The 13,602-nt window shown below is 35.6% G+C and overlaps 1 protein-coding gene across 26 annotated transcripts in view; it reads left to right on the top strand.

Moving 5' to 3' along the window:
• Positions 1 to 13,602, top strand: part of CEP128 (centrosomal protein 128) — a 414,256-nt gene that overhangs the window by 174,934 nt on the left and 225,720 nt on the right. For all 26 annotated transcript variants that reach the window (XM_084969948.1, XM_084969954.1, XM_084969945.1 and 23 more), the window contains one exon: positions 424 to 483. In XM_084969948.1, the coding sequence (XP_084826074.1) occupies positions 424 to 483 (60 nt within the window). The remainder of the gene's footprint in view (positions 1 to 423; positions 484 to 13,602) is intronic.

The raw sequence follows: 13,602 nt of genomic DNA, 5'->3' as shown, positions 1-13,602 counted from the left end.
ACAAAGAATTTCCTTTTAATTACATCTAACCCACTATGAAATACACTACCTGGAGCAAGACTGAGGAAAAGAAACACAAATGAAGTAAACTGGTTTATATGAGTCTGCTTGCTATGCAGAACTCCATGGAATTAGCCTCAGAGATGCTATCAGTAATAGCACCTGAGACTTGATTCATGTCTCTTTACGTGAGGTAAATATTTACCGTTGATACATACTCATATACATGCTTACATAAGCAGACATTCGTTAAATTAACAGTGATTGGGAATTGGTTTTGAACTTGGTATGAACACTATTCTTTTTAAACCCTTATGTCTAGAGACTAAACTTCTGGATGTAATGGTGAACAATTTTCATATATATAAGTTCATTTCAGAAAAAAAAATCTACTTTTAATAGATGACTTCCGCTTTTTTATAGGTTTTTTCATCTGGTCCTGATATTAATTATGACCCACATCGCTGGTTAGCAGAAAGCAAGGTAATTAATCTTTGAATACTAAAGCTATCATAATGTTTATGACCTTCAAGGCATCATATTTGGGCTAGTCATATATTTTGGCATATAACTGAGCATATGAATGTATAATACTTCATTGCTGGGGAAGATATCATTGTATGCATTCGAGAAACCTCTGTGTTCTTTTAGTTTAACATTTAAACATTAACGTAAATATGTAAGTATGAAATAAGAGAATAAAGTAAAAATGTTTGCTTTTTTTTTTTCTTTTTAGGGCCACACCTGCAGCATATGAAAGTTCCCAGGCTAGGGGTGGAATCAGAGATACAGCTGCCAGCCTACACCATGGCCACAGCAACACGGATCCAAGCCACCTCTGCAACCCACACACAGCTCATGGCAATGCCAGATGCTTAACCCACTGAGCGAGGCCAGGGATCAAACCCACATCCTCCTGGATACTAGTCGGATTCATTTCTGCTGAGCCATGATGGGAACTCCTTAAAAATTTTGAAATATCAAAATTAGATATTGATGTTGAAATTGATATTCAAAATTGAAATATCAAAATTGTAAGAGAGACAAATTCTTCTGCCTTTTCCTTGGGATAGACAGTGTCTCTGGAGGGCCACAAAAGGTAGCTGTAACCAACCTTCATTTACACATATGTACTTATATTCTGGTTCTGGAGGGCAAGTTCAAAGCCTGCCAAATTTCTGTGTAGCTCAAGCAAATCCTTTACCTCTCTAGGTGTCTTGTTTTCTCATTTATAAAATGGAAAATGTAAATGTTATATTCTGAAGATAACTTTCCTGCTTTATGATTCTTTGATGTCATGATTTAAATTTAATGGAAGGTAAGAACAGTGTGCTAATTTTAGCAAAAAGATTCTTCTGTACTGTGGGATAGTTATCAGCTATCTTCATAAATAAGATCAACTCAGAAATTCATTAATTTAAATATATAGAAAAATTATGACCACATGAGATGTAGCTGTGTATTCAAGTACTAATACTTATGCATTTGCATTCTTTTTTAGAATTTTTTTTTTTTTTTGGCTTTAAAGTACTAAAATCTCCCATCCCATTTAAACTCTATAAGAAAACAAACTGTGCTATAAATCTCACCAGTTGTGGTCCAACTTAGAATTTTATTGCAGGAAAAAAAACCTTTAAGTTTGTACAATATATCCTTATTTTAAAATATGAGCAAAATGAGGTTTTAGAGAAAGTATGTAACTTTCCCAGTGCCATATAAGGGAATGGGAAAATGGATTACATGCCATGTCAGGGAGTTCCCTGAGTCTTTAAAACTTGTTCGAAGGAGTTCCCGTTGTAGTTCAGCAGATTAAGAACCCAGCATAGTCTCCATGAGGATGTGGGTTCCATCTCTGGTCCCGCTTAGTGGGTTAAGGATCAGTGGTTGTTGCAAACTGCAGTGTAAGTCACAGATGTGGCTCAGATCTGGTGTTGCTGTGGCACTGCAGCTGTGAATCAACCCTTATTCAGGGAACTTCTATATGCTACAGGTGTGGCTCTAAAAAGAAAAAAAAAATTTTTTTTAAATACATGCCATGTCAGATTCACAATTAACGTCATTACCATTATGTGTATAACCTTCTGAAGTCTTTGTTCATTCAGCCAAGATTTATTGATTATGTACTTTTTTGTGTATATACATGGGGGATATAAGTGGTATTAAGACATGGAAATTAATAGGAAAATGGAGATGTAAACAAATTTTAGAAATCCTAAGGTATGTTTTATTATGGAAATGTGTAGACATTGATAAAGGAACATAGAAGAAAGAAGAGCCGATCATGCTATTTGTGCTGGCAGAATGGGAGGGTACAATGCTGCTGGTATGCCAGAGAGGGCTTCTGCAAAAAGTACAGTGTTAAAACTTAGTCATACAGGAGTTCCATCGTGACTCAGCGGTTAACGAATCTGACTAGGAACCATGAGATTGCGGGTTTCATCCCTGGTTTTGCTCAGTAGGTTAAGGATCCAGCGATGCCGTGAGTTGTGGTGTAGATCACAGACGCGGCTCGAATCTGGCGTTGCTGTGGCTCTGGCATAGGCCGGCGGCTACAGCTCTGATTAGACCCCTAGCCTGGGAACCTCCATATGCCGCGGAAGCGGCCCTAGAAAAGGCAAAAAGACAAAAACAAAAAACAAACAAAAAAACTTAGTCATACAAAAAATATGCAGAAGTTCTCTAGTTGGCTCAGTATAACAGTGGCAAGAAGATGAATACTTGAGCAAACACAGATAATGCCCTGAGATTGGTGAGTAAGGTATAGATGGGAGGTGATACAAAGGCGGAGTTCACTTTTGAAAACCAGATATTCATTAGAGAAGCTTCTTTTAAAAAACAAAACAAAACAAAAAAACAAAAAAAAACCTCTTAGTAGGAAACTAACAATATTATGACTCAACCTTGCAATCTACTTGGCTTTATAAAATTTCTCTCCTGCATTAAATACATTGGTCTTGTGCATACCTAACCATTTTTGATAGAGGCAGATGCAAACGTGTATTTATGCTACTTATACAGAAAATTTGTAATATCCATATTTTGCTGCCTCGGGATTTTTTAGCTTGAAATTTGTGCATTATTAAAGCATTTCTCTTTTTTTCTTTTTCCCAACCCCACAATTCTGACAAGAGCAATGTACTTGGAATTTTCTTTCAAGTTAAAATCTTTATCATTTCTGAATAGAAAGCTTTCACAGCTGTTGTTCAGTTAAATTATGAGAGCCAGAGATGACTCTTAATCATAGCTCTTTAATTTGGGAGCCAGTGAGCAGTTTTCCCTTATCATTTAATGGGATTGAACTTCTGATCAGACGAGTTTTAATACTGTGTGAGACATCTGTTCCTCCACAGTGTAAAAGGGTTGTGATAAGCAGTACTATGCTGACCAACTGAATTGAATCTATTTACTAGAAAGATGGCCTAGGTTATTGATGGGCTACAAAACTGTAATTCCCATGAACTATGACTGGACAGTTCTATAAGTATTAAAGATAAGATCTGAAATCAGAGGACAAAAGCTATATAGAAAGTAGAATTGCTCTTCAGCTAGTCCATGCTGACATCTTGCAGTATTAGAAGGACCTCTGATGGCATTTGGTAATTGTTTTCATAAATCTGCCAAATGAATTTCTTCTTTTAGTGTTAATTCTAGAAGAACTAGGGGATTAGGTGGCAATTGTGTCACTGTTGCTTTGTTGGTAATGGTGACACAGCATAATCATGAAGCCCAACTAAGAGCTGGACTAGGCTTATAGATAAAATAACCAGTGAATGGTGAGAATAATACATTACAGGGGAGAAGAGGGTTGACATGGTTGTTAAGTAAGGTAAGGATTTGATAAGGAATAGATAGGGGGTTAGTTTTCTCATAAATCCTGACAAGCCTAATAGAGGCCAAATTTTATTCAGTTTACAGAGAATTTACTAAGTAGCTACTATGCCCTGATTCTATATTACATTCTGTGGACGTAAAAATTAAGATATGATCCTTCCTCTTGAGGAACATGTTTACTTTAGAAAAGCTGAAACTTTAGCTGATAATTTCAATATCATATGTAAGAGATGTATCAGAGGTATGCAGGAGCTGCCTTAGAGGCTGATGCCACAGATGAATTTTGATGCTAGGCAGGTAAAGAGGAAAGACTCTTCATACAGAGTAAACAATTGTAGGAATGGCCTCGAAGAGAAATAGCATCATAAATGCAAAAGAACCCGAAGTGATTTGGCAATACTGCAGTACGAAAATGTGAGACGGGGAATGTCAGAGATGAGGCTCAAGGAGTTAGAGATAGGATCCATCAAGAAGAGCATTGTATGTCGTTTTAAAAGCTTGGGTCAGCTTTGCATTTAGAGGAGGAACCTCAAAGGAGTTTTGAATAGGAGAGCGATATGTTCATATTCATATTTTAGAAGCATCACTCTTGATAGTGATGTGAAAGGTAGATTAGAGAAGGAAAGCCCAAAGCCAGTAACACCGGCTCAGGGATGTTCAGGTGAGACCCATGTCTCTGGTTGAGGGAGGGTGAAATTTCAAGTTTAGGAAATTATAGAGATTCAGAGGAAGGAATAGACCAAAGAAATATTTGGATAACAATATGCAGGTTATGCTTAATGTTCTGTCAGGGGCTGCTGGAGAGGGAGATGTCCAGGATTTTCCATTTAAACTAGAGGATGCAGTCAAAGGTTGGTATCATAATAAACAAGCATGCAGGATCCTAGGAAGGCAAGCTAGCAGAAATATTGGAAGAGTTTCCACCACAGGAATTGATATCCAGAAAGTTCCATCTGGATAGGAAGGCCCAAAGAGAAGCAGGGATAAAGGCACAGGTCAGAGTTTAGGTTCAAATCATGGAAAGAAATGAGATTTAGCAAAGACAATTCTAATGAGAAAATAGGGATAAATGATCGTATCTAGAGCCAACAGGTACTCTTCAAGATGGAATCGCAGTACTAGCAAGCATCACTCGTCATCCCAGATCTTAAGTTATCATTTTATCATAGTGAATAAAAGGAAAGTTGGTGTGAGCTGCTCTTCAGCATGAGGCAGGAACCTTAGTGCCTCTTTGTTTTCTGAGCACATTTAATTCTGGGAGTCTGGTATTAATTATTCTTAAGATACACAAAGGTGAATTTATATGATTCTTTAGCTGTGATGATCTTTTCCTTCTTGGTCTTTATCCTACTGTGTTGAAATTCCCAGTTATTCTTTTCCTTTCTTTAGTCTGTAAGCTTCATAAGGGAAGACCTGTGTCTTTTCTGTTCCTTACTGCATCTTTAACACCACAAGCCTTGGCTAAATGCTCCATAAATATCTTTTAAGATAGTAATTGTATTTGGTTTGCTGCATCTTTTAAGATAGTAATTGCATTAGGTTTGATGGTAACTGTATTACATTTTACTACTCAGGTTACTTCCTTTGCTTAAATATCACCAATGTATAAATAATAAGCAGATAGATTTTGATAAATATGTGGATTCTCAAATACTAGTTTTATTTGAGATTTTAAGATTATAAATATAAGAAATGTGTTTCCAAATGACCTGCGAATTTTCCTGTATTCTATTTGGTATCATCCCAAAGAGTCATACTTTTTATAGTATAACATGTTCTACATGTTGACAAGCATTTGTTTTTCTCTATGATTTTTGTAGTATTGTAACCAAAGCAGCTTTTAGAGATCACAAAGTTTAACTTTCTTATTTTGTAGATGAGAAAGAGGTCCTGGGAGTTGTGAGTTTTACCTAAGGATATAAAGCTAGTTACTGAGAAGAATTTGCTACCTGGGTCTCTGAAATCTGTGCCATTGTTTTTTCCACTGATTGTGTGACCTACACTTAATATAGATGCTATATTTATGAATATTATCTTTTTAATGATGTGGATTTTAAAAAATAGTGAGAAGTGTTAGACCCATTGTATTTAATTCTTATTGAAGGATGCAAATTTGATCATCTAGTACTTTATTCTTCCTGTGTAGACGTCAAAATGTGGCACAAATACTTCAATATCTTCATTCATGTGTTGGAAATATATTTTAGGTAGTATACAGGGAACATATCCAGTTTAATTAGAGAAATTATTTTGTACTTTTAATGTACTCTTATTGGAGATATTTCTTCCTGATTATATTCAAATTAAGTAGAAAATGGAGGAAGAATTATTGAAAGAATTATAATTGTACTTTGAGGTTGATTTAGATTTGAATTTTGCATTTCTGATTTAATTCTTATTTTGGTGATCTGGCATATTCTAAAACATTGCCATACTCTTTATCTCTGATTCTTATGTAAATACTTTCTCTCAAAATTGTTTTTTAGAGTTTTGGTATAGGAAGCATAGTAGTTAAAAGCAGCAAAATTATGGTTCTTGATATTATTCCTAACTCTACCAACTATAATCTTTTTATTTGAATTTTCTGTTTTCCTTAGTTTTTAGCTTTGAGTCATTTCTTAGTGACTCAAGATATTATTTCACTAAATCTCACTAGCAGATTCTTACAGACCAAGAAGATTATTTTTATTATTTACTGGGTACTTATAAATATTCCCACCTAATCACAACTAAGAAAGTAAAAAACTGCCTTATTTATAAATTCTTTCCCTATTTTGGTTTATTTAGCAATACTTGTTGATGTAATTAAATAAATGAGAGTATTGTGTAATCTGTAAGATGCTCTTGTGAGTAGTTAATAGAATGGTGTTTGCACTGTGATTAATAGCCTTGTCAGCTAATTATTGTTTGGAATTGGTAAAGTTATTCCTATACTGTGTTCCAAGCTGCTTCTCAAGAGTACTTAATGAAAGATGCTGGCTGTTTCTCTAATAAACACTGATTCTCATAATTGATTATTGGTTGATTAAATTTCCATAAGTTGATTTGTTTTATAAGATTAATAATATATTCTGCCTACTTATTCAATTCATAACAAGCATCTAACTATAACCTATTTTTAATTCTATATGGCACTGGAATAAAGCCTTCATATGAATTAACTGAAGCTTTAGGTCATAAAGTGTTAATCTGCTGGGAATGCCATAACAAAATATCACAGACTGGGTAGCTTGAGCGGAAGATATTTATTTTCTCACAGTTGTGGAGCCCAGAAGTCCAAGATCAAGGTGCCAGTCTTGGTTTCTGGTGAGGCTTCTCTTTGCCTTGTGGACAGCTACCTTTCAAGTGGGAGCAGGGAGTGAGGGACTAGGAGGTATGGTTGGAAGAACTGAAGGTTAAGGGTCGGAGAGTGTGTCTTCCTCTTCTTTAAGGACACCAGCCTTGTAGGATAGAGCCCCACCCTTATGGCCTCTTGAACCAACTTAATTACTTCCCTAAAGCCTCTATGTTCAATACTTTCACACTGATGGTTGGGGCTTTAACATATGATTTTGAGGGTATAGAATTCAGTCCACAACACAGATCAAACCTGACTAATGCTTTGTTTCAGAAAATTTTTTGTAATTGTTTTGGTTTTATCAGGATTAGTAAAAGTATTGTTAGGACAAAACAGAATTCGTGTATTTCTGTTATCATCTCTTAGCAGTGGTAGTGAACACAGGCCATAGATTAGATGGAATAAGTAGGAGAGCACTGAGAACAGAGAAACGTGAAGTTATTTTCTAAATTTTAAGTTAAATCATTGGGAAAGAACAGATTAAACTGGATGATTGGAGCTGATGATCCCCAGGGACTCATTTTGTTTGGACCACATGAGTTTTAAAAAATTGACTTGGTAGTGAATATTAAAAAAAAATCAAGTAAGTGCATTGGTACAACATGGAATTTGGTTTCCTTTTGAGATATCAGAAGGTCTGATAATGCTAGAGTTTCATTCTCTTATGATAGAAAACCATCAGAGTTGAGAAGAACCATTGACATGCCCACATTAGATAGTGTTTCCTTCTAACCCTTTTTTTATGTGATTGCATTTTTATAATCCAAATTGATAATTTCAGATCCTAAATATGTTATTTTTGAATGTTGGCTAAGCTTTTTAAATACAGTTTACTGTCATTTGACATAGTCTCCATCAAATTCTATTGACTCCCAGTATGGAAGAGAAGTATTACTTGCATTTTTATCTTTATGCATGCATGTTATTTTTCTTAAAGTAAATTTAGGAGGACTACATATATCTCTTGTATCCATGTGTGGTTCAAAATGGTAAAATATGTGGCACTTCTCAAGAAAAACAAAAGAGAACATATTTTCTATGTACTTTTTTCTTTTTCTTTTTTTGGTCTTTTTAGGGCCCCACCCATGGCATATGGAAGTTCACAGTTTAGGGGTTGAATTGGAGCTGTAGCCACTGGCCTGTGCCACAGCCACAGCAACACCAGGTCTGAGCCACATTTGCGGCCTACACTGCAGCTCAGGGCAATGCCGGATCCTTAACCCACTGAGCAAGGGCAGGGATTGAACCTGCGTCCTCACGATACTAGTAGGGAGGGTTCATTACTGCTAGCCACAATGGGAACTCCCTATTTTCTATGAACTTTTATTAATGTTTCCTACTTGGCACCTTTAGCATTTATAGTTGTGGTCTCCGATGTAAACCAATTGAATTAACTGTTATATTATCTATCTGATAATGGCTTGGTCCTAGAACAGTTGGTCTTCCCATTAAAAGAGATGAAATAACCTGACTCCTTTTGCTCTGTCTTAACCGGGATTCTAATGACCAGATGTAGACCTCATAGCTTTTACCAATCCATATTTGATGGTTTTTTTTGCTTTTTTTTTTTTTTTAGGGCTGCACCCATAGTATATGGAGATTCTCAGGCCAGGGGTCGAATCAGAGCCACGGCTGCCAGCCTATGCCAGAGCCACAGCAACACGGGATCCAAGCTGCATCTTTGACCTACACCACAGCTCACAGCAACACCGGATCCTTAACCCGCTGAGCAAGGCCGGGGATTGAACCCACAACCTCATGGTTCCTAACCGGGTTCGTTTCCACTGTGCCACGACGGGAACTCCCACATTTGATTTTTTAAAAGTGCATTTCTTCAGGTTAATCTCTTTCAAATTTTATCTTGCATGTTTGTATTCTTCTGTATATCAAGGCTATTTCATTTTATTCTTGATTTAAAGGTATTGTCTATCATGCAGATATATCAATTTAATATTCTAATACCTATCATTTGTGAGAATATTAAGTAGTATCTGATCTTAGACTAATCCTGGGGTATTTGCCATCTGAAAGCTGTTGTTTAGGACTGTGCACATATGGCGTACAGTTATCAGGGTTGGCATATGTACATCCTTCCAGCTCCTCTTTGTGGTTGTGTTTTTTATAATTCGAATGAGTAGTGTTTAGTCTTAAACATGTTACATTTGAATGTTCACTAAGCTTTTTTAATATAGTAATACTAAAAATACTAAAAATAATCCTTTTTTGTTTGTTTTTCAGATCCACAATCTCTTTTTCTTTTTCTACCTCTTTACAAAAAAACAAAACAAAAACTAGCATCTAATCTAATTAAATGTATTCATTTAATTATGCATTTCAGGGCCTCACTATGTGCAGAACTAGCGGTCTGTGTGTGTGTGTGCACAAGCATATGTATGTTATGTATAAAAATCCCAAGGAGGGAGTTCCTGTCGTGGCTCAGCGGTAACGAACCCGACTAGTATCCATGAGGACGCGGGTTCAATCCCTAGCCTCGTGCAGTGTGTTAAATGATCTGGCCTTGCAGTGAGCTGTGGTAAAGGTTGCAGATGCGGCTTGAATCTGGTGTTGCTCAGCTGTGGTGTAGGCCAGCAGCTACAGCTCTGATTCGACCCCTAGTCTGGGAACTTGTGTATATTCAGGCATGACACTAAAAAAAAAAAAAAAAAAAAACCCAAGGAGATTTTAATTGAAGAATATTATAAAATTCTTGAAAAATGTCTTGAGGATTCATTATATTAAATCCTTTAACATACAAGAATAAAGATGTGTATGTATGTGTTTGAGGTGCCAAGAACAAAAAGCCTTTGTTGAAAGTATATCTATTCCAGAAACTATATATCTAACCTTTTCCTCTTTTTCTTTTTCCCTTGCATCATACCAATAATAATATGATTGTCACTGGGGCTTTTCAGATTATTTACTTTTCTCTTCTTTTCTTTTTTTTTTTTTTTTTTTTTTGGTCTTTTCTAGGGCCACACCAGTGGCATATGGAGGTTCCCAGGCTAGAGGTCTAATCAGGGATCGAACCCGCAACCTCATAGTTCCTTGTCGGATTCGTTAACCACTGAGCCACGATGGGAACTCCCCAGATTATTTTCTTGAGGAACTGGCAAAGTTTGATAAGATGAACAAAAGATGTGGCCTATAGATTCAGAAGCAGGCAGTGATAGCGTAGGTTTTTCCTTATTTTGCCTTGTTAAGATCAAATAATAAATTAATGATTTAAGTAATAATGTTTTAGGATAGTTTTCCAACTGAACTGTATCTAAAATTACTGATTAAATTATCTAGAATAATTTTTATTAGATAGTATGTTGAGTACATTCTCATTTTAAGATTATAACTATCTATACATACAGACACACACATGTATGTAATCCGTTATTAGTTACACAGTTAAAAAAAAAAAAAGCATGTAAATTGTAATAGCAATAACCTAACATGTGAGAGGGAAGAGAAGTAAAGGCATAAAGTTCAAATTTCTATTGAAGTTAACTTGTTACCAGTTTAAAAATAGGGTGTTTTAACTTTAAGATATTTTATGTAAGCCTCATGAGTACAAGCGTAATCCTGTAGTGATTACATAAAACATCATGATAAAGATGTCAAAGAATTCTGTTACCAGAAGACAACAAAACACAAAAAAAGGATAGCAGGATAAGAAACAAGGAACACGGAATCTGCAAAATAGCCAGGAAACAATGAATAAAATGGCAATAGTGAGTCCTTACCTATCAATAATTACTTTAAATGTACATGAATAAAATTCTCCAATTAAAAGATACAGAATAAATAGATTTTAAAAAAAAAGATCCAACAGTATTCTGTCTATTAAGAGACTTACTTTAGTCTTAAAGATACACATAGATTGAGAGTGAAGTGATGGACGAAGACATTTCAAGCAGATGGTAACCAAACCAAACCAAAAACAAGGGTAGCCATACTTAGACAAAATAGACTTTAAACTAAAAATGTTAAAAAGAGCCAAGGAAACTATTATATCTGGAATGGATGGGTAGTGGGGTCCCTGTATAGCACGGGGAATGTGTGTAATTGGGTCACTTTGTTGTACAACAGAACTTGCTGAAACATTGTAAATCAACTATACTTTAATAATAATAAAAAATATGAAGTATAGAAAAAAGAGCCAAGGAAGATCATTATAAAGGGATCAATACAAGAAGAGAGAACAGTTGTAAATATTCGTGTGCCCATCGTTTGAGCACCTAAATATTTAAAAGAACTAACAGAGCTGAAATGGGAAAGACACAGTAATAAATAGAGTAATTATATAAACGTTTTAATATTTATATTCGTCTTTAGTAGGTATAAAGGCATATTCAGCATAAACAATTTGATGGTCATGTTCTCAGTCCTATCTTGATTTGATGGGCTGAGCTGCAGTTATTTTTGACAAAAATGTATATTTTTAAAATTACTTGTGCCTTCTTTTTGACAGTTTTTGACGTTAATGATATCCGCTTTGTTGTAATTTATTCCTTTGGAGGTCTGTCATCCCAGACCCTTGTATTTTCCTCCTGCCTTTCCATCTACATCCCAGTTTTATTTTTAAATTTCTCTTATGTTCATCTTTTCTTAGCCCTATTCTATTCTCTCTGTAAATATTCCTCATGGTTTATTTTATCTGTTCTTGTACTGTTAGCTTGCTTTATGCTTCCTTTATGTTTAGTCTGTATCTCTTGCCCACAGTTTACATCTCTTGAGCTTTAGATTTATGTATCTAGTTAGTCATCTTTACTTCAGTTTCTTTTTTTCCTAACAATTTCATTACATTTCAACCTAATGTTAACTTCTTAGGCCCTAAGTCTTTGCTTTGTCTAGGTTTCCTGTTTCAATTTCTTAGGCTAAAAATTGGCCATCAATATTGATTTCTTCTTCTTCCTTACTCCTCACATTTAATTCTCAAGCACATACACTTTGGTCCAATCCTTACCATTTTCACTTGTTTGGAATACTGTAGCAGCCTCTTGACTTCCAGCCTCCAGTATTTGCTCCACTCTGTGTAGAGAGTATGCTTTCTACAGACAGTTAAATTCACTTCCTTGTCTCTCATATTGTGGTTAGATGGGGATAGTGTTACATTTCTCATCCTCACCCTAACCATGTTTTCTTTCTAAATGCATTAGTAGAAAGTTATAATAAAAAGTACTTGTTTTATCTCACAAAATTGACCATATTTTCTGTGCTCTGGAACTCTTTTTCTCTCTTTCTATTTGCACGAGTATTTCAAAGTGGATATTGGGAAATGAAGCAGGCCTAATTAAGGTTCTGGAATAATAATTGGAAGTCAATATCCTAATTTAAGTTTGGGACTTCCTGTATTTGTTTAGTGATATATAGACAAGACAGAGGCCTACAAATTGTATGGTAAGTACTACAACCAGGTCTCATCTCTGCAGGAAGGTTTAATTTTATCTTTGTTCATCTGTCCCCTCTTACTTCCCCCTCCTCCCCCTTTTTTTGTTGTTGTTAAATAACAGATAAATTGAGATACAATTTGTGTAGCATACAATGCAATTTATTTAGAGTTACCATTCAGTAGTTTTTAGTATATTCACAGAGATGTGCAGCCATCACTATGTGAATTTTAGAACATTTTTATTATATCCCAAAAAGAAAATATAGACCATTATCCATCACATCCTTTTTTTTTTTTTAACCATTTTAACCATTCATAAGTGTATAGCTCAGTGATATTAAGTAACATTCACATTGTCATGCAGACATCCCCACCATTCATCTCCAGGACTTTTTGTCTTCCCAAACCGACACTCTACAACCATTAACAATAATTCTCCATCCCTCTCTCCGCCAGCCCCTGGTAACCACCATTCTACTTTCTGTGTTGATGAATTTGACTACTCGGGGCACCCAGCATGCGTGGGATTATACAGTATCTGTCTTTTGTGACTGGCTTGTTTTCATTTAGCAGAATGTCTTCTAAGTTTGTCCCATGTCGTAGCATGTGTCAGAATTGCCTTCCTTTTTCAGGCACATGATATTCCACTAAGTGGACATGCCACATTTGGGGCGTGTGGATTGGTGGACACTTAGGAGAAGTGTCTAGTGGCTATTGTGAATAATGCTACTGCGAACATGGGTGCATAAAAATGTGTTTGCGTCCCTTCTTTCAATTCTTTTGGGTATATATCCAGAAATGGAATTGCTGGATAACATGGTGATTGTTTTTTTGGATTTTTTTGAGGAACTGCTGCACAGCAGTTTTCCAGAGCAGCTAGCTGCATCATTTTACATCCCCATCAGCAGTGCACCAGGGCCCTAATTTCTCTACATCCTCGCCAACAATTGTTATTTTCTAGTTTTTTGATTATAGCCATTCTATTGGGTGTTGTTATTTGCATTTCCCTAAGGATTAGTGGTGTTGAGCATCTTTTCTTATACTTATTGACCAT

The sequence above is a fragment of the Sus scrofa genome, chromosome 7, assembly GCF_054392235.1.
Source record: "Sus scrofa isolate SSC_HxYL_T2T_F1_AM1 chromosome 7, Sscrofa_HxYL_maternal_Yorkshire_Landrace_v2.0, whole genome shotgun sequence".
NCBI lineage: Eukaryota > Metazoa > Chordata > Mammalia > Artiodactyla > Suidae > Sus > Sus scrofa.
Note: the sequence above shows the minus strand (reverse complement) of the source record. Positions and strands in the feature narration are given on the sequence as shown.